Raw genomic sequence first — 24,934 nt, forward strand, 5'->3', positions numbered from 1 at the left:
GAAAATGAAGACCCACTGTAAGAGAGAATGGGCGGGCGCTGCCTCAGACCCCCACCTCTGGTGGAGATATGATCTCAGGTGCCCTTCAAATTGGCGGGAGGGGCGTCCCCACACCCCATCCCCCACCCTCACAAACCCTAGAGCCTGAGATGGAAGTGCCTGCTTTCTCCCCAGGGCCACTTGTGGTTCCCTCCCCATGGGGGAGGGCCTTCCAGCTACTCTCACTATGTAAACCACCAGCTTCTCTGCCACCGGAGGAGGAGGAAGCTGTCCTAGAATTAGCCTCGGGCTATTCAGAAAACCCAGCTGTGCTGAGCCAGGCCGCAGAGCAACAGCGCCAGCCCTCCGGAGTCCCAGGCCCCTGGCTCCCAGCCATGCCCTGGCAGCTCCCTGCAGCGATGGTGCTCTTCCTGTCCCTGGCCGGTGAGTGACATACATGCCTTTGCACAGGGACCCTGCCATGCCTGGTCCTAGTAAACGTAACTGCATTTTGGTGCCACTGACCGAGGTGAGACAGGACAGACTGGGGAGCTGTGGTAGCGTCCGTTACTGTGGGTACGTGGCTCCCAGTGTCTTGTCTCCTTATTAGCTTATGCAGGTGGGCGCACTTCATGGTTGCCAAGGGCTTCCACGGGTGCACTTGTCTTCTGTGCGCTGGGCAGAGCAGGTGGCAACCCCAGAAGAGTGACACTGGCCCTGGTTCCCAGATGGGTTTGGGGCATCTTCTCAGGGAGCGTCTGTAGAGATCGCTTATATTTAAGAGGGGGAGACCGGAGCCGGGACTTAGCAATGGGGCTCTCGCTCCACTGTCTGGGAAAAGCACCCCGTGTCTTGCTTTTCCTCTAATGGAAATGCCACGTTGATATTATATAGGCAGTGAATTGTGAAGATGAATGAGGTGTGATCTGACAAATCGCGCCATTTCCCAAAGTGGTAAGCCAGGGTGCCAAAGATTTGTCAATGTCACCCTTATACTTCGGAGCAGAGAGCCTGTCTGGGAAGCTGAGCTTTCAGTGACCATTTTATGTGCCCACCCCCTGCTTTCACCAAGAGCGCTGTCCCTCTAAGACACGGAGTCCTCTTGGGTGCCGTGATCAGGTTTGCCGGTTAATCCACAATTCCTTCCAGAACCACTGCCCTGAACACGGGAGGGAACTAGCTCTGTCCACATGGCCCTGCTGACGGGCTCCGGTGGGGACACAGTGGCACTGCAGTGTGACATGAATTGTTAGGGGCGTTGGGTGAAGGGTCAGACCAGCTGCCTTAGTCCAGCCTGTGTATTCTTGGGCCACATTCTCAGAATTGGAGTTTCACATTCTGTTGGAGGCAGAAGGGAAGGCATCATGTCACTTCGCAGGGCAAGCTAGTAAAAAAGCAAAAGGTCTCAGTCTGGCAGTAAGCCTCGGTGACCTGTGTGTGACAGCCAGTTCTATGGCTGCCCGATGACTGACAGATCCAGGAGCCATGGGTGCTCGGTAAGCGCAAGTGTGAGAGGAGATGCTGCAGATCCTCAGAGGCGACCTGAGTGAATGAAGCTTGCGAAGGTGCCCCGTTTGCCACACGAGGGTCCTGAGGCTGATTAAGGAATCGTCCATGGCCACTCCGCTGGCCAGAGCTTTCTCAGGGTGATAGCCCTGACACTGGCATCGCGAAAGCCCGGCTTGTGGCCCGGGCTCTGCACGGCTGCACCTGCACACGTGGGTTCAAGAAATATCTGTGGAATTGGAGATGAGAAAACCATTAGACACTTTGCTCGGAGAGACGTAGCTTCCAGGTAAACTAGCTGGGTAAGCGTTATCCAGTCACTTTGCTTCCCTGCTCTCAGATTCCTCCCTCGTGGAATGAGGGCATCAAATCTGTGTCATTTGAAGCAGCGGCCACCACCCGGTGGTCCGTGGACCACTGGGGGTCCGGAGGTCCGACAGGTTGGCGATGGCTGATGAAAAGTTTAGGTTCAGCTGCACATCAGAGACAAGCCCCAAAGGACAGTAAATTAAACAAGATAAATGTTCCTTTCTCTCTGATGTGAAAACAAGTCCAGAGGAACTCGGACCAGGTCTGGTGTGGGGGCTCATGATCATGGACCCACCATCCTGTGTGCAACTTGTGCCCACAAGGTCTCCCCGTGGTTCTAGACGTCTGCTGCAGCTCCAGCCATCACATGCACAGTGTCGCCCCAAGACCTGCCCGGCCTGCTGCTGTGCCCGCACCTCCCCTCCCCCTTTCCCACACCCTCCTTATGTTCCCGCCATGCTGACCCCCTGCTATTCTGCAGACACACCAGGCTCTGAGGCCTCCGTGCCTTTGCACATAGGCTTCCTCCTACCTGGGACACTGTTCACTTCCTTGTCCGAGGAACTTCTCCTTCGGTTAGATTCCTCACCCAACCCCTTAGCACTTGTCACATGGAGGGTGGTGGCCCGTTCTGCCTCGTGAGGCTTTGAGCCCCTGAGAACAAAGTGCCCCCAGCGCCAGCGTGCAGCTTGGCTCACAGGAGGCTTCTACATTTCTGGGGAATTGGGTGCAGCGGGGAAACCAAACAAAGGCTACCTGGGAGGGACTGACCGTCTGGGAAACACCTAGAGGAGAGGCCCTTGTGTGGCCACTGACTTTCCCAGAGCCTGCAGGTTGTGGGAGAACCAAAACCTTCTCACGCCTCTTCCTGCAGCTCACTCTCTAGAGGAGTCCCAGTCAGTAATGGGTCAGGCCCTGGGGTACATGTTTGCTGAGTCTCCTGAGTTCTGGAGAGGAGATGCTGGGAGGTGAGGGGCAGTCATCATGTCACTTTGCAGGGCAAGCTAATAAAAAAGCAAAAGTGTGTGGACTCCATGGCTGTGTTGTTGTTGTTTTAAGTAGAGGGAGTTTGACAGGTTCTGAGTTATGCCCTGCCTTTACTTCTGCCTACTGCCTATATATACGTATTTTAAGTGTTGGCATTTTTTAAAATATTTTTTTATTGATTTCAGAGAAGAAAGGAGAGGGAGAGAGGGGTAAAAATATCAATGATGAGAGAAAATCATTGATTGACTGCCTCCTGCACTCCTCACACTGGGGATCAAGCCTGCAACCCGGGCATGTGCCCTGACTGGGAATCAACCCTGGTTCATAAGTCAACATTCAACCACTGAGCCATGCTGACTGGCTAAAAATATGTTTTTTAAAAAAGGAGTTTAGGGGTGACTTTCATTAGCTGTGAACTTCAGGACTCTATAAATACCATCAGAGAGAGATCTCCTTTGTCTTTTCCCAGCGTTTTCCCAAGTCACTGCCTAGCACCAGGCAGCTACGTCTCCAATGAGTATTAAAATGCAATGAAATCACAGCTTTGAAGACACAAAGCCATCTCTCACTGTACCTCATCACAAACTCCCAAGGAACATCATCTGCCTTTGTCCCCTTTTCTGGCTTGCTAGGTGCCTGGAGGGAGATAAGGATAGAGCTATTGGTTGAAAAGAGCCACAGGCCTTCAGCCCTTCAGGAAAAGCCCAAGAAAGAACCTGTGACAATAATACACACTGCTTAATGCTCCATGAAGGCTTTCCCTTACACCAGCTCTTTTGAGCCTTACAATAATCCTACAGGTCTACAGTCCTCTTACCCTCATTCACTCATTCCGTTATTTATTCACCCCATCCACATCCACAGAATGCTTCCCATGCGCAGACACTGGTGGTGAAAAAATATGCATAGTTCCTACCTCAAGATTGCTTTTAATCCAGTGGGAGAGATGTGCAATCAACAAGTAAGTCAATAAGTAAACATTTAACCACCGCTGATACTCTTCTGGGACACACTGTCTGGCCAGGCTTATCGTTAAATATTTGTATTCTATCCCCTTATAGAATTACAAGTTGTGATCAGTACAGAGAAGGCAACAACTATAACTCTGTGATGGAGAATCACGGAATGGGGAGCTAGTTTAAATAAGGGGGACAGGGAGGACTCTGAGGAGCTGACATACAGGGCGGGCAAAGGTAGGTTGACAGTTTTAAGTATACAAAACACAGTTTATCCTTGCATTATTATTTATTTACTAGTGGCCCAGTGCACGAAATTCGTGCACAGGGCGGGGGGGGGGGGGTGTCCTTCAGCCTGGCCTGCACCCTCTCCAATCTAGAACCCCTTGGGGGATGTCTGACTGCCGGTTTAGGCCTGATCCCATAGTCAGACATCCCTCTCGCAATCTCACAATCCGGGACCATTGGCTACTAACAGCTCACCTACCTACCTGCCTGATCACCCCTAACCACTCTGCCTGCCGGCCTGCTCACCCCAACTGCTTCCCACCGCCAGCCTGCTCACCCCCAACTGCCCTCCCTTCCTTGCCTGATTGCCCCTAACCACCTCTGCCTCGGCCTTGCCACCATGGCTTTGTCCAGAAGGACATCCGGAAGGTTTCCCAGAAGGTCTCCCAGTCTAATTAGCATATTGCCCTTTTATTAGTATAGATTAGTTATCATATTATTTATTTGTATTATTGTTATTATTTTATATTCTTACTTATGACTTACCTTTAGGTAATGATGGCTGGTAATCTAACCTACTTTCGCCCGCCCCTTATAAGCCAAAACATGAAGGATAGCCCACCAGGTGTATCAAAGCCATTATGGCTTAATTTTCTTTCTAACTTGAGAGAGGCTAGGCCACTCAGAGGTTAAGGAAGGAAATGACAGGAACTGACCTATATTAAGAAAAATTGGCGGCAAGGTAAAACATGAAAGGGTACTGAATCTCCCATCATTGGAGATAATTAAGCATAGAGCAGATGAACACATGGCCACTCGTCGGTCCAATTTACACATCTGATTAGGGTTTGGACTAGAAGATCTTTAAAACCCCTTTTGAATCTGGGATTATATGGTTTTATGCAAACTATACAACTCTGTGTCTTTTTATTACCATTCTTCACACTTCGCCAGTTGAATCAGGTCAACACAGCCGCGCTCTACCCAGGAACACCTTCTTCCCAGGAACTGTCTTCACAGGTGAAGATGCGGAATGAAGAATGGACACTTAGCTGTCTTGCTGAGTGTGATCACTTGGTGTGTTAGTACCACACCCCATCTAGACAAGGGGGGTTGGATAGAGAAGACACAGGGGTTGGATGCAATATGATCACATCCTTGTAAAAAAAACATGGGTACCACCAAAACATTAGAGTTGTGGCCTTGTGGTAGAATCTCGGGTGATCTTCCCTTGACTCTTACATGCTTTTAACTTCCCCCCAAATCTGGAAATACGCATGTTAATTTTTAATGAAGAATGGGGGAAGACCTTTGTGAGCTGTTAGTTGAGTGTTATCCCTTTTGTTCCCCAATTTGCAGTGATTTTGCATCATGGCAGTCAAGTAAGAGCAACAGGGTTTCCAGAAATCACAGGCTCTTCTCAACCTACAAGAGGGGCAACAGTACAGGCCACAACAAAACCTTCTTTCCTGCAACTGACTAGCCAAGTGCCTCACAGAACTACAGCAGCAAGTTCAACAGGTGGTCACGTCCCCTCTCAAACCGCTGCCACAACCTCTAACTCTGAGACCCCAACCACACGCACAACAATAAAAACTCTAACAACGACCTTCCTGATAACTACAAACAGCACCCCATCCACCAGCCCAGAAATCCACACTCCAGGCACAACCCTGGCCACACCCAACAACTCACACACGGCTGCTCCCATCACCGAGGCTACAATCGGCCCCAGTGCAGCTCCTGGTTCACTGCCCCCCACCATCACCCCACCAGCCCATACAACTAGACCCAACCCATCGACTGTCAGCCACACAACTGGGAAGACCACCGAACCCAGTAGCCAGACCACCCCTCCAGCCACTTTGTCCACCTCACCACACATCAACACAGCCAGTCAGAAGTCCACTCAACCCACCCATGCCCTGGTCACAACCACAGCTGCACACACAGCCTCACCTGCCACCATGGCTCCAGGGCCCACCCTTGCACCTCAGCCATCACCAGCCAAGACTGGAATTTATCAAGTTCTGAATGGAAGCAGGCTCTGTATCAAAGCAGAGATGGGGATAGAGCTGATGGTTCAAGACATGGAGTCGGTAAGTTGGGGCCTCGGGACTATAACACTGTCTTCAAAAAGTTTGAGTGGAGTTTCCCTGCCAAGAATGAGCATCCCCCTGCATCCCGCATCTTTTAATGAAATAAATAGCGTGAGCATCTCTTTCTTCAAGGTGCTCCATTAAAACAGTGGTCGCCAACCTTTCGGACCTCACGGACCATCCATGGACCACTGGTTGGCGACCGCTGCTCCAAAGTAGGTGAATCTGTTTTAGAATACGTGTAAAAATAGAAACCGACAGTGACAGCTGGGAGAGAGGAAGGCATTCACCAAAAATTTAAATATGCACACCTGCCGCAACCTGCACGGCGGGGGTTCAGGATCTGAAGGAGGGGCTGACACACAAGTGAAAACACTAGACAAGAAATATGAATTTAGAAGGCATGGGGGGCCAGGTGGAGACCTCTGTCTTGGAGAGGCACCCTGAAACCTGGCCTTATCCGCTTTTTATTCAATTTCACATACACATCTTGCCCTCAGTAAAGCACAGCAAACAGGTAGCAGACAGACCGTCTCTAAGGTCAATAAAGACCAGTAAAGGCCAGTAAGGTCCAGTAAACATTTACTTTGAGGCTATCAGGTCAGGAAATTGCTTTGAGCCACCGCTATCCCAACACAGCCCTGCTAACGCCCAAGGTCCATCGGCCCTCCGAGTTCCTTGGTGCACTCTTATGACAGTATTGGGAAAGCGGTGGCTTCCCACACACACCCCTCACTTTTGGCCACCGTAGGCAGAGCACTGGGGGTGCTCAGTGTTGATCCCAGTCTGGCCCTATCCCACCCCGCCCGCCCAATGGCCTCCCAGCCTCAGCAACTTTTCCTGTGAAGTGAGAGGTTTGGATTAGGTGGTTTCCATGATTCCAGCCAGCTGGGACATGAATACGGAAAATCCAGATTAACAAGAAGATTGGAGAGGATGGAGGTGAAACTGAGATGATTTGATTTACTAAAGGAATCACCACAAAACTGTACTTTCTTTTTTTGTACCTTTTTTTTTATTATTGTTGTTCATACTTACCCAAGGATATTTTTCCATTGATTTTTAGAGAGAGGGGAAGGGAAGGGGAGAGACAGAGAGAGAGAAACATCAGAGACACATTGATTGGTTGCCTCTCACACCTGCAATTGAGGTACGTGCCCTTGACCGGAATTGAACCTGGGACCCTTCAGTCCACAGGTCGATGCTCTATCCACTGAGCCAAACCGGCTAGGGCTTTTTTGCATAGTTTTTATGATTTCAAACAGAACTTCCACATTTGAAACTGAAGTACATTACATAGCAAATCTTTCCGGCCGTACTTTTCAACATGCGTAATTTAACAAAAATTAACTTCCACACAGTTTATCAAGAATATAGCTGCCATGAGTTATCTACCAAGGAGCTCCTCTCTGAGGGAGAACTCCTTTAAAGAATCCTTTGAACCTAACTGTTTGGAAATGTGAGGTGTCATGCAGGGACTTTGAAATTCTCAAGTGAACACCCACTAGCCTTGAGTTTCAGGCTCTCTTACTAGTCTGTGCTTTTGCTTCCCCAGCTAGACTTGTCTTCTGTATCGACATGAGCTGATCTATTTTATCTGGTTTAGGTTTTTTCACCTCAGAGACACTTCAACATCGACCCCAATGCAACTCAAGCCTCTGGGAACTGTGGCTTCCGAAATTCCAACCTTATCTTGAATTTCCAGGGCGGATTTGTGAACCTGACATTCACCAAGGTGAGGACCGAGCTCTTCACACTAACTGGCTTCAACATCTCTCTCCCTCCCCCTCCCCCTGGGGCCCAGTGGTACAATCCCACACTTCACTTTGCGTTCCAGGGAAATAGATCTCAGAGCCTTTTGAGATGTTCTCTGATAAAAATGAGGGGCATGGAGATGGAGAGGAGGAAAGTGTCGACATCTTATATTTGCCTTCTCCCCCCTCCTGCTGCCTCTGCGCAGCTCAGAAGGCCTTTTGATGCCTCTTGGGGGAGACTTGGCCTCAGGGAACCCAGCAGCAGGTGCTCTTTGCAAACCACCCAAGGAGGAAGTTGTAGAGATGAATAGACCCAGAGGAGTTCCCAGTGAGCACCAGAGAAACAAGATTATTCTAAGACCAAAACCAAATGTCACAATGGGTCTTTCCAGCCACAGCAGGCAAAATTCAGGGACTAACCAGGCCCTGGGTTTTCTAGACCATATCCTGGGAGGGCGTAAACAACAGAGTAGAATGGAAAGAGCATGGGCGTGAGGCCAGAGTGTCACTTGTTCTCCTTGTGACATCAGGCAGGCAACTCAACCGGTCTGAGCTTTATTTTATCACTTGAAAAATGGGGGAAGGGAATTCGAGTTCACTTCTGTAAAGAGCATTGGCATTGTCCAATACAAGAAAAGTAGATGTTCAATAACCAGGAACTATGATTGAACTATGAGAGAGAGAGAGAGAGAGAGAGAGAGAGAGAGAGAGAGAGAGAGAGAGAGAGAGAGATCAATTTGTTGTTTCAGTTATCTTTGCATTTATTGGTTGCATCTTGTATGTGCCCTGACCGGGGATCGAGCCCGCAACTTTGGCACATCAAGACGACACTCCAACCAACGGAGCTACTTGGCCAGGACTGGTAATTTATTTATTTTTCTTACTTTTAAAAAATAAAATGTTTTAAATTGATTCAATTAACAAAGATTTTTAAGTAGAATAGAACTTAATGTTGGCAAGGACGCACATAACCAAGTGCTCTCAACATTTCTGGAAGGAGTTTGCATTTGTACCCTATGACCTTCGGTCTTCTATGTCTTTTTCCACATCTTGTAGTGAAAATATTTTTCCACCTTTTATGTGAAGGGAGATTTCCATTAAATCTGCATAAGAAAACATTAGAGTAAGTATGAGATGATAAGTGGCAACTAATAAGGCCTCTGTAGAGAGGAGACAAAAGGAAGGCTATGGAGTGCCTACCTCCCCGGGGGTGGGGGGGCAGCCACGCCACAGCTGAGGCTGGTGGGGCCAGTGGTGGGGCTGGCATCTAGCCCAGGGCACTTGTCACTGTCTTTTATGGTAGGCACTGCCCTACTGCACCAGTTGTTAAATATTATACACATTACCTCTATCAGGTGATAATGAGACCAATGTTGCCCAAGCTTCTGATTGTTCAAAGGAAGGCAAACACTCAGATCCTTTTATAAAAGCACATGATTTTTTAAGTGTTGCCAACACATTTTAAAAAATTTGAACACTCTCCTGGCCAAACAAAACATAGCTGTGGGCCAGACTTGACCTGTGGACTGCAGAGTGGTGCCTTCTGCCCTAATAGGTGAGTCGTGTGAAATGCATGAAGGCAGGAAAGCCATCTAGATTCTTCCACAAGAGAAATGGCTCAACAGCTCAGTCAGCTACTTTTCAAATATTGTTGTATTTTATACCAGTGTTTCTCAACAGGCGCAGCAGCAACATTTGGACTTAGATGAGTCTCTGTGGTGGGGGCTGTCCTCTACCTTGAGGGGACACCATCCCTGGTTTCTACCTACTAGATGCCAATCCCAGTTGTGGCAACCCAAAATGTCTCCTGATAGTGTTTAATGTCCTCCTGGAGGCAAAGTCACCCCTGGTTGAGAACCAGTGCTCTAGAGAAAAAGAGAGCCTTGGAAAACAGGAGTATATTTTAGTTATAATATAATCCTATCTAATAAAAGAGAAACATGTAAATTGACCGTACCTCCACTGTACCCACAAGCCACACCCACCAGCCAATCAGGAGCAAGTATGCAAACTAACCCAACAAATATGGAGGCAGCCACAGAGCTGGAGCAAGCAGGAGGTTTGGGTTGCCCCTGGCAATGGAGGAAGTCAAGCTTCCCGCCTGCCCTGGCCTCTGCTCAAGGCTACAAAGTTTCAATTATAGAAGATAAATAAATCCCAGACACCAGGGCCTCCGCTTGGGTCGCTGGTGGGCATGGCCGGCCTGCAAATCACCACAGGACCCTCGCCCAGGCCGCCCCACGCCCCAAGGGAACCCCCACCCTGATCCGGGACACCCTTCAGTGCAAACCAGCTGGCCCCACCCATGCACCAGGCCTCTATCCTAGCTAATAAAAGAGTAATATGCAAATTGACCATCACTCCAACACACAAGATGGCTGACCCCATGTGGTCTAAGATGGCTGCCCCCATGTGGACACAAGATGGCCACCACAAGATGGCCAGCAGGGGAGGGCAGTTGGGGGTGATCAAGCCTGCAGGGGAGGGCAGTTAGGGGTGACCAGGCTGGCAGAGGAGGGAAGTTGGGGGCGACCAGGCCTGCAGGTAAGGGCAGTTAGGGGAGACCCAGGCTGCAGGGGAGGGCAGTTAGGGGAAAACAGGCTGGCAGGGGAGCAGTTAGGCATCAATCAGGCTGGCAGGGGAGTGGTTAGGGGGTGATCAGGCTGGCAGGCAGAAGTGGTTAGGGGCAATCAGGAAGGCAGGCAGGCGAGCAGTTGGGAGCCAGCAGTCCTGGATTGTGAGAGGGCAGTCAGGCATCCCTCGAGGGGTCCCAGATTGGAGAGGGTGCAGGCTGGGCTGAGGGACATCCTCCCCCCACCCCCCATGCATGAATTTCATGCACCGGGCCTCTAGTCTATAATAATAAAAGCATAATATGCTAATTAGACTGGACATCCTTCCGGATGTCCTTCTGGACAACCTTCCAGATGAAGCCGCAGCAATGGGGCCAAGGCAGCCGCTGAGGTGGTGGGGGCCAAGCCCCTTGCATGAATTTCGTGCACCGGGCCTCTAGTAAATGTTATAAGTGAGAACAAGATTGTGGAATAATAAATGAAAGCTGATTAGCAAGCCTGATTTTCAACCAATTTATCAATAAGAATTTACTGAGCGCCTATTTCATCCTCAACACTGAGCTAGACATTATGGAGGAAAAGAAAAGAAATATAAGCAATAGTTGTAGGTTCTAAGTCATAGACAATAATTTGTAATTTTAAAAATTTAAATATAGTGACAGAAACATAGAGAAAAATCTGCCTCCTATACTGTCATTTGATGCCATTGTCCAAACAAGACTCTAATTCAGGGTTCCTCAAACTTTTTAAACAGGGGGCCAGTTCACTGTCCCTCAGACCATTGGAGGGCCAGACTATAGTTTAAAAAAAAAAAATTATGAACAAATTGCTATGCGCACTGCAAGCCTGAAACGAGTCGGCTGCTAAGCAGGACAGGCAGCGGCACCCGGCGGGCCGGATAAATGTCCTCGACGGGCCACATGTGGCCCGCGGGCCGTAGTTTGAGGACCCCTGCGTCTAATTACCCATATCATTTCCATGTGTCCATGGACAAGCTGCTCACTTTCTCTGAGCCTGTTTCCTCTCCTGTGTAGTTCACCTAGTCCAGGTGCAAGTGCTAAGTATGGTACCTGGCCCATAGTCGGGTTCGGAGAGGTAGGTTTCCTTTCTTGTTTTCTTTAGTTTCGATTTTTTTAAAGAACCAAAAACCTTTCTGTGACAATTCTCATTTGATTGAAATGACTTGCTGAGAGTTGTTCAGACCCTTCAGGTGCAAGATAAATATACCTTCCTTCCCCTGCCAACTTCCTTCCTGCCAGATTGTTTGTTTTAAAAACACCTTTCAGTAACTTTGGGTAGAGTTCATTTTTCTGTGCTCAACACAACGCCTGGCTGGCAGGGCAGCTCCAGGGCATGGGAGAAACCAGTCACCAGCGGGGAGGGGCACCGGGGCTACGCAGGACATTGGCCAGCTCAGGTCTGGAAATCTGCTAACCCGCCTCGTGTTTCCAGGGGCCTGCAGAGTCCTCTGAGCTTACAGACTCCTGAGAACTCTTACCAGCGCAGAGGGCACTATTTAGAACTTCCCAAGTACATGGTACCATTTTATGCTCTGTTTTCCCTTTCACTTTCCCTCTGCCTGGAATGCCCCTTCCACCCCTCACCCCCCTTTTGCATTTGTCCTTTAAGATGGCTCAATTATCTTCACCTTAAGAAGTCTCCCCACTCCACCTCCATCCCAGGTAAAACTGGGATACTCTTCTCTTGGTTCCCTGAGCCCCATCTGTTGTTCCGCCACCTCCATTAGGGCCCTCATCACACATTCTGCCATCATGAAGGCAAGTCTATGACATTCACATTTCTCTCTCTAGTGCCCAGCCCTGACTTGGTACATAGCACATAGCAAGTGCTTGATGACAAAATAAATCAATAAAGGAGTGAATCTAAATTTCACAGAGAACTGGGCCATGGTGCCCTAACGTAGATCAGCAGCTCTAAGGAAACAGGCCCTTTGGCTGTTGTGCTAGTCACACAATGCTGAGCAAAAAGACCTGATTGATGTTGAAGACAAAATTTACATCCTGAACATCTGTAACTATGAAACTCCTACAATGCATTTTGCAGAAGCGAAGGAGAGGACCCCGGGGCTGTGGTCAATGGCATGCTTCCTTCCTGAGCAGGCTTGACTGGCTGGCTTGCTCTGGACCCTGTCCTTTGCTAAGGAGGGTGTTTAGATTCCTTGAGGAATTAGGATCTCTTTGATAAGATATATCAAAGCTCCCTTTTGATACTGGCATCCCATTGATTGAATAGTGAGATGGGACTTTTGCAAATGGTCTATTCAAATGGACATGCTGTAAGTGCTATATACAACATTAGGAGACCTTGACCCCCTTTTGTCAATGTTGATGGGTCCACAAAGGATTTTCATTTTGTCTTTCACGAATCTGGCATGGGAGATGTTTGCCATTCTCCAAACCAAACCCCAAACAAGAAAAACACCTGGCAGAGAATGACCTCATGGGTGTGGGCGTCAAAGAAAAAGCAGACACTGTAAACCGAATAATGTGTGGCATGTAACTTCCCTTGGGTTTTAGGTTAAGTCTGACACCTGCTTGAAGCTTCCCACATCCTTGCCCCCCTCCACCGACTCCTGTCCCCTGGAGCTGAGCTTTCAGGTTCTTTAATCAACAGAGCTATGGAAGCGTAGCTCACTTGCTTGCTCTCTTTTTCTATTATCTGAATCTAGATCTGAATCTAGGAAATAGATTAAAAAATATATAATTTGACTTCAGTGAGAGAACTTTACTGGGAAGGGGCAATCTAATTTATTGTTGCATTGTGAATAACACCAGGTAAAATCTGAGTAAAGACTCTGTGATAAGTTTTTTACATGGATTTCTTCATTTAATCCTCCCATCAACCTAAGAGGTAAATCCTGTTATTATGATCCCCATTCTTCCACTAAATAAGTAAAAAAATTAAATTTTGACAATTTTCACAAAGATTCAACAGTCCAAACTAGGCTGCAAGGGAACAAAGAGATATTTTCAAAATAGTATTAAAAGAATTTTAGTTATTCTCCCAAATAGGAGGTAAGCCACTCTATATCATTTCATTACCAACTGATTTGTTTAACAACATTGTTTTTCATTGATGGTATGGACCCCAGACACAAAGCTATGGCTCCCAGACCAAATCCAGCCCATCCCCTAAACATATATGACCTGCAAGCTAAGAATGGAGGAACATGTAGGGCAGGATCCTGCGGACCAGCTCTTGTTTTGTCTGACCTCCAAACAATGAGAACTAAGGCTAGATGCTTAACTTCTGAGCCTATTAGTTCTCAGATGTAAAACAGGCTAATAATATTTATTCTGTCTCAGGGGGTTGTTGTGAGGATCAAAGGAGGCAATGTAGGTAAAAGCATGTGCTTAGTAAACTGTGAAACTTTTATAGAAATACTAGAAGCCCGGTGCACAGATTTGTGCACCGGTGGGGTCCCTCGGCCTGGCCTGTGCCCTCTCACAATCCGGGACCCCTTGGGGGATGTCGGACTGCTGTTTTCAGCCCGATCCCCACAGGCCAGGCTGAGGGACCCCACCGGTGCATGAATCTGTGCACCGGGCCTCTAGTATGCATATAAGATCTTTGGTTAATCTCTTCCCACCCTCCCTCTCCCCCTTTCCCTCTGAGATACATCAGTTTGTTCCATGTTTCCATGCCTGTGCATTGAGCATCTGCCCCCTGGTGGTCAGTGAGCATCATAGCTACTGGTCGAATGGTCTATGGTTGCTTAGGCTTTTATATATAGTATATATATATAGATAAAGCATCCTTTCTTCGTGTCAGGATGGATCAAGGAGATGCCACAGGAAAGGGGAACTGTCAGGAGGTCTCTCATGGGGCTCAGAACTGGCCTCAACCACTCTTTTCCTGCTGCTCCTTATATCAGTCTCACATGGCAGCCCAAGCAATTTCCCAAACAAAGTCATGCTCATGTCACTGTCCTGCTTAAAGCCTTTCAATGGATCCCCCTGCCTTGAGGATAGAGCAGGGGTTTTGCAAGAGTGACTTTGGGCACTGAAGTGCATCCAAGTGTCTCTTGAACTAAAAGGGAACCCAAATAAAATCTGAATAAACGGTATGTGAAAGCAACCCGAGAAGGGACTGGCTCACAGATGTTCCTCGCTAAAATGAATGGATGGTCCAAGCACACTGTTCAACTCGCCTTTGAGACCTGAGACTGAGCACCTCAAAGGAAAGAGCCAGGTTTTTTCTCCCCAGACTTAGAGCAATGCCTGGTCTAGAGTGAATGTAAGAGAGGTCAAAGGCTAGATTTGGAGACAGGCAGCTTGAGGTCATATCTTTTTGGCACCTATTGACCTTGTGCAAATCTAGGGTTCAGTGTATCAATAGCAGTGACCTTCTAAAAGCGTTTGTATTTCTGGAACCCTTATATTGTATAAGGAATAATTCCATCCACTAACAATATACAAATGGGCAGTAATGTAGTCAAGATTATTACTGTTAAATTTCTTTAATGCCTAGATTTGAAACTTCTAAAGGTAATTCAATTTGAAATTCTGTTTGCTCTACCACTTTTTGCACCTCTTATTTGTGGATAGTTTTCTAATGAATGTTTCAAAAACAATAACAATGTTTCAAAACAATAATCACCTACTTTAAAAAATAAAAACCTCTTTTTTAACTTAATTTTTTCATGTCTCAGTTTAGTTCCCTTTAATGTTCCACTCCCTCAGTCTCTCCAGAGATTATTGGGCTATTTTGTAATTTGTTTGTTTGTTTTGTTTTCCCAAAAAGGACAATCTCTGGGTATAAAGCACTGCTTTATATTGCTGAGCACAGCCCCCTGGGGTCCTGTTGTAGAGAACACTCAGTGATCTCAGGGTAAACCATTTCTTCCCAGCATCGCTCACTGTGGCCGCATGTAACCATTTTGGAAACATGAATCCACTAATCTGTTTAAAGTACTTGACACTCTACCCAGAAAAATTCAGGCAAAATTTTGCACTGCACTATTTTCCCCAGAGAGTTTATGGACCTGATAAAATCCACCCACGGTAGCCTTAAAGATGAGTGGTCTCAGTTTGAATCCCAACATAAAACATTAATTACAAAAGCTTACTCCAACCCATCCAGCTTCCAGACGGATTTACATTTTCTAGGGGGAAACTTGGCGCAACTGAAGGGACTCAACTTGTACTGGTGGAAATTTCACGTCAGGCTTTAGCAACAAGCATGCAGTAGAGAATTTTGGGCCAGGGGCAAGCCATTACTTATTGTTTATTTATCGTGTAGTATACCTACTTTTTTTAAAAAAAATTTCAAACACAATTATGGCTCCATACCATCACAGTCCAAACCCTTATATCAAAGATTGAATAGCTGGGATCCTGTTTGTACGCCAGAATCAGAAACATAAAAACAGAGATTACCCAACGATTAATGCAGTGATGTTTTACAGGATGAAAACTCCTATTATATCAGTGAAGTGGGAGCCTATTTGACCGTCTCAAATCCAGGTAAGAAGCTAGAGAAGGCTGGTCTATCAGCAAGGACACTGGTTCTGGTTAGCTCATTTTTCATCCCCTTGAATTCTTGAGTCTTTGATGCCGCTTTTGAGAAACAGTCTGAGAGAGTAGCCCACAGTATTTATAATTTGGGGGGACTTCGTACACCTTTGCGTACTTCAGTTTGCTCGTCTGCTCCCAAAGGAGGTTGGACTACATTAGGTCAGAAATCATTACCAGCAACTGTTAAGAGCGTATTGACTTTGGACAGATTTGTTGTTGATGGTGCAGTTGATTCCATATTCTTGTAATCATGCATTCATCCCATAAAAATGTAGCTAGTGCCCTCTAGTGCCAAGCCCTGGAATACAGGGGGAATCCATTACTATCTAAGAGTATCATCTTTGCTCTCAGAGAACTGTCATTCCAGAAGGGGAGAGAGGACCGTAAAGAGACACATTAAATTATAATACACAGTTAAGTAGTGATAAGTTCTATGAGCAAAACACAAGCAGGGTGGGGTGGGAGGACTGGGGAGTTACTTAGGTAGGGCATTAGGGGAGCCCCCTGAGGAGGAAGGCAGGCCTCTCTGAAGAGGTGAGGTTTGAGCAGAGAGATATGGGGACTTCTGGGCCTGGGGGAGCTCTTTCCAGGTGGCAGGGACAATGGGTGCATGGGCCCCAAGGAGTGAACATGCTGGTGTGTTCAGGGACCAGTAGAGACCAGTGAGCGAAGCAGCAGATGAGGTCTGAATGGCAGCCAGGCCAGGGCATGCAGGGCCTGTGGGCAAAGCAAGGCGAGGACTGTGGAGTTTATTCTAAAGTGTGAAAGGATGCCATGGGAGGGTTTAGTGTAGAAAAATGATATATCAGGTTTACATGTCTAAAGGTTCATTTGGTTGCTGTATGGAGGGTTGCCCAGTGGGGCAAGTTGAGAGAACTTCTACAATGTTCGCTCCCAGAAAGGCAATGCTCCCATCAAGCCGGGGAGTTTCTCAGGCCTCAGAGGAGTCTGTGGAAAGCCAGGTTTATATAAAAGGATCTTCACTGAGCACCTCCTCTGTGCCAGGTACTTACTCAGAGTTTTCATGTCTGTTTTCTCCTTTTGAAAATTCTATTATCTTAGTAAGGAACTTATACTAAAGAGACATGCCAAGAAATGAAATGTGGAGAAATGTCTATTTTATTAATTAATTAATTAATTTTTTAATCCTCACCCAAGGATAGCTTTTCCCTTGATTTTTTAGAGAGCGTGGAAGGGGTGAGAAGAGAAGGGGAAAGAGAGAGAGGAAGAGAGAGAGAGAAATCAATGTGAGAGAGACACATTGATTGGTTGTCTCCTGCTCACACCTGGACCAGGGTGGGGATGGAACCTGCAACTGAAGTATGTGCCCTTGGCTGGAAATCAAATCATGACCCTTTGGTCAGTGGGCCGGCACTTTAACCACTGAGCCAAACCTGCCAGGGCAAGAAATGTCTATTTTAAATATTAATTATATTATATTGATATTGTTCAGGAGGGTGTTGTCAATGATTATGGGTAAAATGTAAGTAGGATGTCAAGTCAGTAACTCACTTTCACATACATTACCTCGCTTAGACAAGTATACTCATATAGGCTGGGAATAAATACTATGACTGCTAAGATAAATTAGCTAATGTTACCACTAGGCATGGACCAAATTTTAGCCAATAACAGGGGAGTAATGTCTCAAGAGGCAGGGGAAAGGAAAGGAAGGCCAGAAAGTAATTTAGAGGCCGAGGGAGGAGATAAAACAACGCCAGAGCCCAACAAGCAAGGCTCAGCAGTAGCACTGGAGCTGTACCCGTATGACAGCACAGTAATGATAATGCTCATGTAAGTGGTGGTGGGGCTATTAGAAAGAGTAATTAGTTGTAATGACCATTGCAATGTTAGTGAGGGGCGGGTAGTAGTAGCCTACCCTGGGACATAACACATGATACCGTACTGTACACAGATCATTCAGTACGTCATGTAAGACATTTGCATGTACAAATGCAAGCGTCTACAGTAACTCCAAACAGAGCACCAGAGAAAGTTCCTGAAATGCAGGAGAGTGGTGATTTTTCATGAGGAGGAAGCCACATCTAAGGGAAGGCCATTTAACTGCACATGGGCCACCCAGGAATAGCTGGGACTCAACAGATAATATGCTGAGATTCACATATGCCTTTATTTCACCTTTGTTTTCAGAGAAAACTTACCAAGGAATAAAGAGCTCTGTGATGATGTTTGAGACCGTGATCGGGCATTCCTTCAAGTGTGTGACTGAGCAGAGCATCCAGCTGTCAGCCCACCTTCAACTGAAGACAATGAATGTCCAACTTCAAGCCTTTGATTTCGAAGATGACCACTTTGGAAATGGTAAGTAAGGGTTCGCCATGTCACAAACATAAACTTCAGAGACCCATGGGTAGTTTCAAGGTCTGTTTTTTGTTTTTGTTTTTTGTCTAAAGTTGTCAAAGGGACAAGAATCACATGAGCTTTCTAGAACAGTATGATTCCACAAAGCTCTTAGGGCCAACCCTCCCTCCTACCATCTCTCTATGAGTCAATACCAACCACAGAACCAGACACCTTAACCCACTCATGTCTACTGCTCTCCCATAGCAGAATATATTGTCCTTGTCTGAGTCATTTAAACACACACACACACACACACACACACACACACACACACACACACAATCAATAAGCCGGAAAACACCATCTTCAACCCCCCTTTATAAGCTGTTGAATACTAGTAAACTCAGGTGTGTTTGGAGAACAATTTAAAGATCCTGCGTGTTAGTGATATCTAAAATTCAAGTTTTCAGAATAGATTCTTTCCCACTTACAGAGGGAAAAGAGGAAAATGCCATGATCCAAGATAGAAATGTACTTTCTATCTTGGTTGGACCCCCTCTTCCCAATTACACTATTTCCTCATATGTTAGTTTCCATGTAACTTCTGCTTTGAGTTTTAACCACTGCAGAGGGAAGTGGGTCTTAGAAGGAAGGCCAGGAGCAGACTAGGGTAACTTTCCCCAAAAGCCCCTTTTGCCGCTGGAAGAACGGGGCTACAAGGATTTCTACGTATGTCCAGGCATTGAACTTCAGTTCCTGAAACATCCCTCTCATAATAACTCAAGTGTAAATGCTTAGCCTGGTCTTAGGCTCTACAGCAGCGGTTCTCAATCTGTGGGTCGCGATCCACAGGTTGAGAACCGCTAGCAAGGTCGCCTAAGACCATCGGAAAACACAGATATTTACATTACGATTCATTAACAGTAGCAAAATTACAGTTATGAAGTAGCAATGAAAATAATTTTATGGTTAGGGGTCACCACAACATGAGGAACTGTGTTAAGGGTCACGGCATTAGGGAGGTTGAGAACCACTGCTCCAGACCAAACCAATGCTTCTCCAAGTTGGATCTGCCTCCCAGCTGCATCAGAATGACGTGGCCCCACCTCCAACCCACTGAATCGCAATTTCTTGGGCCTAGGTATCTACCATGTCATATACATACACCCCGTAAGTGAGCCCAAGCACACAGTCAGATCACTGTGCTGCCCTTCCCCTCCCGGTTTGCACCCATCAGTATGTCGGAGGCAGCAGGTGGGGGGCCCAGCAGCTCCCTCTCTCCCTTGGTTTCCTTCTCTGCAACGCCGAGGCAGGCAGGGGCAGGATGGATCCCCGGCATCGTGGCTAGCCTGTAACACCTGTTACTCTGACTTCAGTTACAGCGGATGAATGCTTCAATGACAGAAACAAGAGAGAAATCCCTGTGGCTGTGGGCCTGAGTATCGCAGGACTGCTTGGCGTTTTGCTAACAGCATGCTTGGTGGCCAGAGAGAGGCCCAGTAGAGGATATGAACGCATGTAAAACCCCAGCTCCTTCAGAATGTGCGAGTTAAGGCCTTGGGAATTCTGGTTTCATATTCAGCCTAAAGCAAAGGGATTGACGTTTCTAATGGCCTCTCCCACCCTCCCAGTCTGATTAGGAAACCCAGCTTTCCACCAAAAGGCCATCCAAAGGCTGGCTAAAATGCAGCCCCCCCTGCTTTTTCCTGTTAGTGTGGGGAGGCCTGGCCTCATGGGCTCAAATTCCACCCTCCACACCTGACAATATGGACCTGGCGGTGAGCTTTGGGAACAAGTGGTAGGGACACGGGTAGGGTGCTTGTGAGGACAAAGCAGATACCCAAAGGGAGAACTGTGGGAAGGACACTTTCATATTGCATTGCTTTTTCTTATACATTTTTCAGAGTCTCGCTATCCAGTATTTTTATGCATATTACTTTAAAAAAATCCATTTCGAAATACATTCTAAACTGATTTCAAACTCCTGGTATTGCCCAAATTTTGATTTATTTAAATTACAGATAGTCTTAATAGACTATCATTTTTAAAAAGACATATTTTGCACTACTGTAATGTACTATTAGTTAAAAACTAGAAAACTTTCTAACCTTTCATTTTTTAAAATGTAAAACGTGTACTAAAGATCTTGGCAAACAAAAGAAGCTCAATAAATGTTAGTTCTCCAATTCCTTCACCTTCATTTGTTGTCTGTCTTCTTAACACGTTTTTTTCTGCTTTGTCTCTATTTTTCTTATTCTAGTCTATCCTCATAAATTGGTTGATTTGGGCCCTTGTGGGGTAGGGGTGGTGGGGAGGGCCAAGCCTGAAAACAATCAGAACTGGCCAGCAGAAGAGGTAGATCTACCCAGATTGTGTCCCACTTCCCTTTTTTTAAGCAAACATTTACCAAAAGAAGTTATAAACTGGGAAATTCCTGATGAGAGTGATTGCTATCTGGAGGGAAAGTTCTATTAAAATAAGGCTCAGAATGTTATTCCTGTTTTTCTCTTACGTGGTCTGTTTAAACAGGAGAAGTGGGGGTTTTATTTTAGAGAAAGAGGAGAGTCATGGCTGTCTGGGTGTTAGCCGCTTTTACTAACAGGAAGTTTCTTGTTTTGCTACACTTTCCAAAGGTGCTATTCATTATTCTTCACAGCAGGTTTATGAAAGTTGGCCACAACTCCACAGCCACTGTTTATCTAGGACGTGTACTGGCTTTCCCTTGAGGTATTTCAGCTCTCTCCACTTTCCAGAAGTGAGGCGGAGGGGAGGGCCCACAGCAGCTTCAAGAAGGTTCGAGAGCCCCGGACAACGTCAGGAGTGTCAGGAAGTTCTTTAGAACAGGAGATGTTGATGAAAAATCTGGGATGTGAGGACCCGGTGTTCTCCAAAGTGACTCAGGTTCAACAGCGAGGGCTTGGCTTTGGAGAGATGCCCTCTCTCTCCATGTGCCCCTTGTTGGATCCTGTTTCTGGTCCTGCCTCCGGTGGCCTTGAAGGACCAGAGCACGAGTTGTTTATTCAGCCTGCCACTAACCAGAATGACTAACAGAAGGTTCATCTCCTAGTGTGTCAAAACTTCTCCACAGCCAATGGAATTCAAGTCAAGAGGAGAGGGATAAGAGAGCTCGTTCACTTAGGTTTAATTTTTCCTTTCTATCATCTTTAATGAGTTCTTTGAGGTGATGGCTGCTCCTTAGACTCCTGTTATCTACCTGACCCCACTCCCCCAAACTAATTATCTATAAAATTATTTTGAGTTAACATTCTAGTAATCAAAAAGAACAAAGGTTTCATTTGAATAATTAGTAAATATCGGGTAACCCCTTCCCCACTTGGGTGTTGGGGGTGGGATCCTTACAATAGCTCAAGAAAAAGAATTTTCTGAGACTGCATGGGAGGATGAGTGATTTTTATTTGCATGGAATTACATCCCTGGGTTTCCCAAGTCCCATTTTCCTTAATCCAGTCCTGGAAGAAGTATAACTGGGGCTTCAGCAGGACTAGAAGTAAAGCCAATGTCCAGATGTTTCGTTCCGTGTTGGAATTGGGTCCGGTTTAACACTAGGCTAGTTGCAGTCCATTTATCCATTGTGTGGGGCCCACGTGGCTGTGGGCTATGGGGTGAGTGCAGGGGAGCTAAGAGAGCGTGCCCCCTGCAACAAGAGTCCCAGGGGAACCAAGAGAACCAGGAGCTTAGAGAGTGAACTCCTTTGTTTCGTGGATTAAATATTCCAAATCTTCCCGTGCTTGCAGTGGCCACGCCTACTCTGGCCAATGACCTGTTCCTAGGGGTGACTGGCAAACACCTTCCCTAGGTCACCCAGACTTTCCTGGGCATGTGTCTATTCTCCGCCTGTACAGTCCCTTCCCCAAGTGATCTGTCAGGGACAGACCAGTGGCTTCCCGGGGTGTGTTAACCTGCAGCTTGGGGCAAAGCTGCACAAATGGCATGCCTATACTATTGGGCCTTCCCTTCGCTCCTTTCCTGATATTAATAACCAGGTTCATTACAACAGTATCATTTTGACACAATTTCTTTTATGTAAGCACATCACACTTTGCAGAGAGCACACCTGGAAGAAAATGGAATTGCTGAGAAGATAAGGTTATCTTATTTAATCCTCCAACAATCTTATATATTATTGCTTACTTTATGAAAAGGGGAAATTGCAAGGTTAAATAACTTACCCACGTCCACACAGTTAGTTAGTGGTGGAATTAAAAAGAGTCAAGCTCAGGTTTCACTCCAGAGCTCAGACTTCCTACTCTAGCCTGCTTTCCAGTCTGCCCTCATCAAACCTTACCTGCGATATTGTATTTGTTTTTTCTCTTAGTGGACGAGTGTTCCTCTGACTACACAATTGTCCTTCCCGTGATTGGGGCCATCGTGCTGGGTCTCTGCGCTGTGGGTTTGATTGTCTATGGAATCCGCCTAAGGCGTGAATCATCTGGATACCAGAGAATCTAATTGGTGCCCAAGGGAAAAAAATAATGGAGCTTAGAGAATTCTTTCATCGTTTCCAGGGTGTTGGGGGCTTCCCTTAGAGTGTGGGTCCTTCCAACAATGTCAACCCCCTTTCACAAAAACCGAGTCATTTCTGATTTAACTTCAAACAGCACATCAATTTCTAAGTTTTTTTTTTTTCATTTTATGAAAGATCTAGTGAGCTGTTTAAGAGTATTTCCTAGTTTCCTTCCAAATATTTTAACCATTCGAGGTCAACATTTGAGATATATTAAATTAACATGATTTATGTAAAGTGGTATATGCCTTCAATTTACCAAAGCATCAAGCGTAATTAATGCTACCTGTGTTCACATTGAAGATTTTATTCTATCCTTGATTTTTTTCCATTTAAAAAAATGCCTCATTTTGTCTATAAAAATGGAATCACAATATTTTATGTTTTATATGACAAACATATGCCTGGCAATCTACTAAATCCTTTCCACTTTAAATGGCCTATCAAAAAGAACAACATTTTACAGGTAGCCTAGGTTTTTTATCTGACACCAACAAGAGGAACAAATCAGCTTTACTGTTTATATGGACGACTTCTGTTCCACAATTACTAAAGACTAAGAATTAGATAGCTATGAACAACAGAGTAAAATAATAAGCAAGGAACAGTAATAATGACCGTTAATTATTGAACATATATGTGCCAGACACTAGGTATACATAATTTAATTTATATAATTTACATCACTTAATTCTCATGGTTCATAGAACAGTAAACTCAGATTTAACAAAATTAATCACTTAAATGCCACCCAGCTAACAAGTGGCAGAGCCAGGATTAGACTTCCCATTGGTCTAGGACTAAGTGGTCAGCAAACTGCGGCTCACGAGCCACATGCGACTCTTTGGCCCCTTGAGTGTGGCTCTTCCACAAAATACCACGGCCTGGGCGAGTCTATTTTGAAGAAGTGGCATTAGAAGAAGTTTAAGTTTAAAAAATTTGGCTCTCAAAAGCAATTTCAGTCGTTGTACTGTTGATATTAGGCTCTGTTGACTAATGAGTCTGCCGACCACTGGTCTAGCTCTCCGGTGTTTACACCAAGTTGCCTACAGGAACAAATGATACTAAGGGCTGCCCAAAGCCTCACACTGGCATATGCTCCCTTTTACATAGGAAATAAATTTATCCAGAATGGTGACACATGAGGGTAGATTAAAGGAGGACTTGCCAGGTAATAAAGGAGCCTATCTTTAAGTTCTGCTCTCTTAAAGGAGAGGGAGGGGTTCTGTAACATCAGTCAGCTTCTCATTTTAATGGGATTGTTTAGCTGTGGCTCTAAAGATAAAGAAGTGGAGTAAAGTCAAGGTATTTTTTTATTTCTTTGAAAACAGCAATTTTCTAACCGCTAACCAACTTTTCTTTCTTGAGTGTAAATCCCCCTCTAGTGGTAACTTGCTACTTCTGCACTTTCATAGCCACATTTTCTATTTTCATTTTATTCTGTAAAGCAGCCTGCCCCCCAAAAAAATAATTTTCATGCTTGTTTTTATTGCTAAAGAAAGGAACTAAGTCAGGACATTAATATAAAGACCAAATGCCTCTAGCATTCTTTAGTAAAAGAATAATTCAAGTCACCCAAGACTTGTTCTCTTACAAGTCAAGAGTATTGGCAAGGTCCTGATTTTAGTCTTAAAAGAATGTTGAATTGTATTATACGTTTTTGTAATAAAAACATATTTTGGAGATTCACTTATTTCTTATAATTCAGTTTTTCTTGTATAAATATTTTCATTTACAATCTTAGTGGTTGGCCTTGAATATGGAGGTTGTAACTTGAATCAATAGGTTAAGACATCTTACTATAAATAATTTATTTTGTTCTATTCTTCATTGCCACATTATTTGAGATAAACTTAATTTCTGAGAAGATAAACCACGTTAAAGTTACAAATTAAATCTCTCAATTCAGTCCAGACTATCTGATTGGATTACTGATTTACTTAAATGCTCTCATAATTCATTCATTCATTCATTCATTCATTTATTCAATCAACATTGATTAAGGACTTACTAAATGCCAGACACTCTGGTAGGTGCTGAGATAAATAAGATGTCCTGTATCAGTTATCTATAGCTGTGTGACAAATTACCCCAAAACTTAGCAGTTTAAAACAACAAACTTTTATTTTTATTTTTTTAAATATATTTTATTGATATTTTACAGAGAGGAAGGGAGA

General features: G+C 45.6%; 1 protein-coding gene across 2 annotated transcripts; it reads left to right on the plus strand.

Annotated features, from left to right (window-relative positions):
* The first annotated feature begins 259 nt into the window (after positions 1 to 259).
* Positions 260 to 24,447, plus strand: LAMP3 (lysosomal associated membrane protein 3). Of its 2 annotated transcripts, none has more exons than XM_080656085.1 (6): positions 260 to 423; positions 5,325 to 6,064; positions 7,671 to 7,799; positions 15,820 to 15,877; positions 18,080 to 18,250; positions 19,609 to 20,431. In XM_080656085.1, exons 1-6 carry the CDS (start codon positions 375 to 377, stop codon positions 19,752 to 19,754), a joined length of 1,293 nt encoding a protein of 430 aa, XP_080512211.1. In that variant the 5' UTR covers positions 260 to 374; the 3' UTR covers positions 19,755 to 20,431. The 2 variants fall into 2 exon arrangements, with proteins under 2 accessions (XP_080512211.1, XP_080512212.1); XM_080656086.1 differs by lacking the exon at positions 19,609 to 20,431 and adding an exon at positions 22,569 to 24,447 and having other exon boundaries at positions 261 to 423.
* The last annotated feature ends 487 nt before the right edge of the window (positions 24,448 to 24,934 follow it).

Source organism: Plecotus auritus, assembly GCF_963455305.1.
Source record: "Plecotus auritus genome assembly, chromosome: 2".
Classification (NCBI taxonomy): domain Eukaryota; kingdom Metazoa; phylum Chordata; class Mammalia; order Chiroptera; family Vespertilionidae; genus Plecotus; species Plecotus auritus.

What these genes read in the sequence shown, in the direction of transcription:
- LAMP3 (XM_080656085.1), top strand. Translation starts at nt 375, where the DNA reads ATGCCCTGGCAGCTCCCTGCAGCGATGGTGCTCTTCCTGTCCCTGGCC. An exon ending in TGAACCTGACATTCACCAAG is followed by an intron (nt 7,800 to 15,819) that starts GTGAGGACCGAG and finishes GATGTTTTACAG; the next exon opens with GATGAAAACTCCTATTATAT. An exon ending in AGATGACCACTTTGGAAATG is followed by an intron (nt 18,251 to 19,608) that starts GTAAGTAAGGGT and finishes CTCTGACTTCAG; the next exon opens with TTACAGCGGATGAATGCTTC.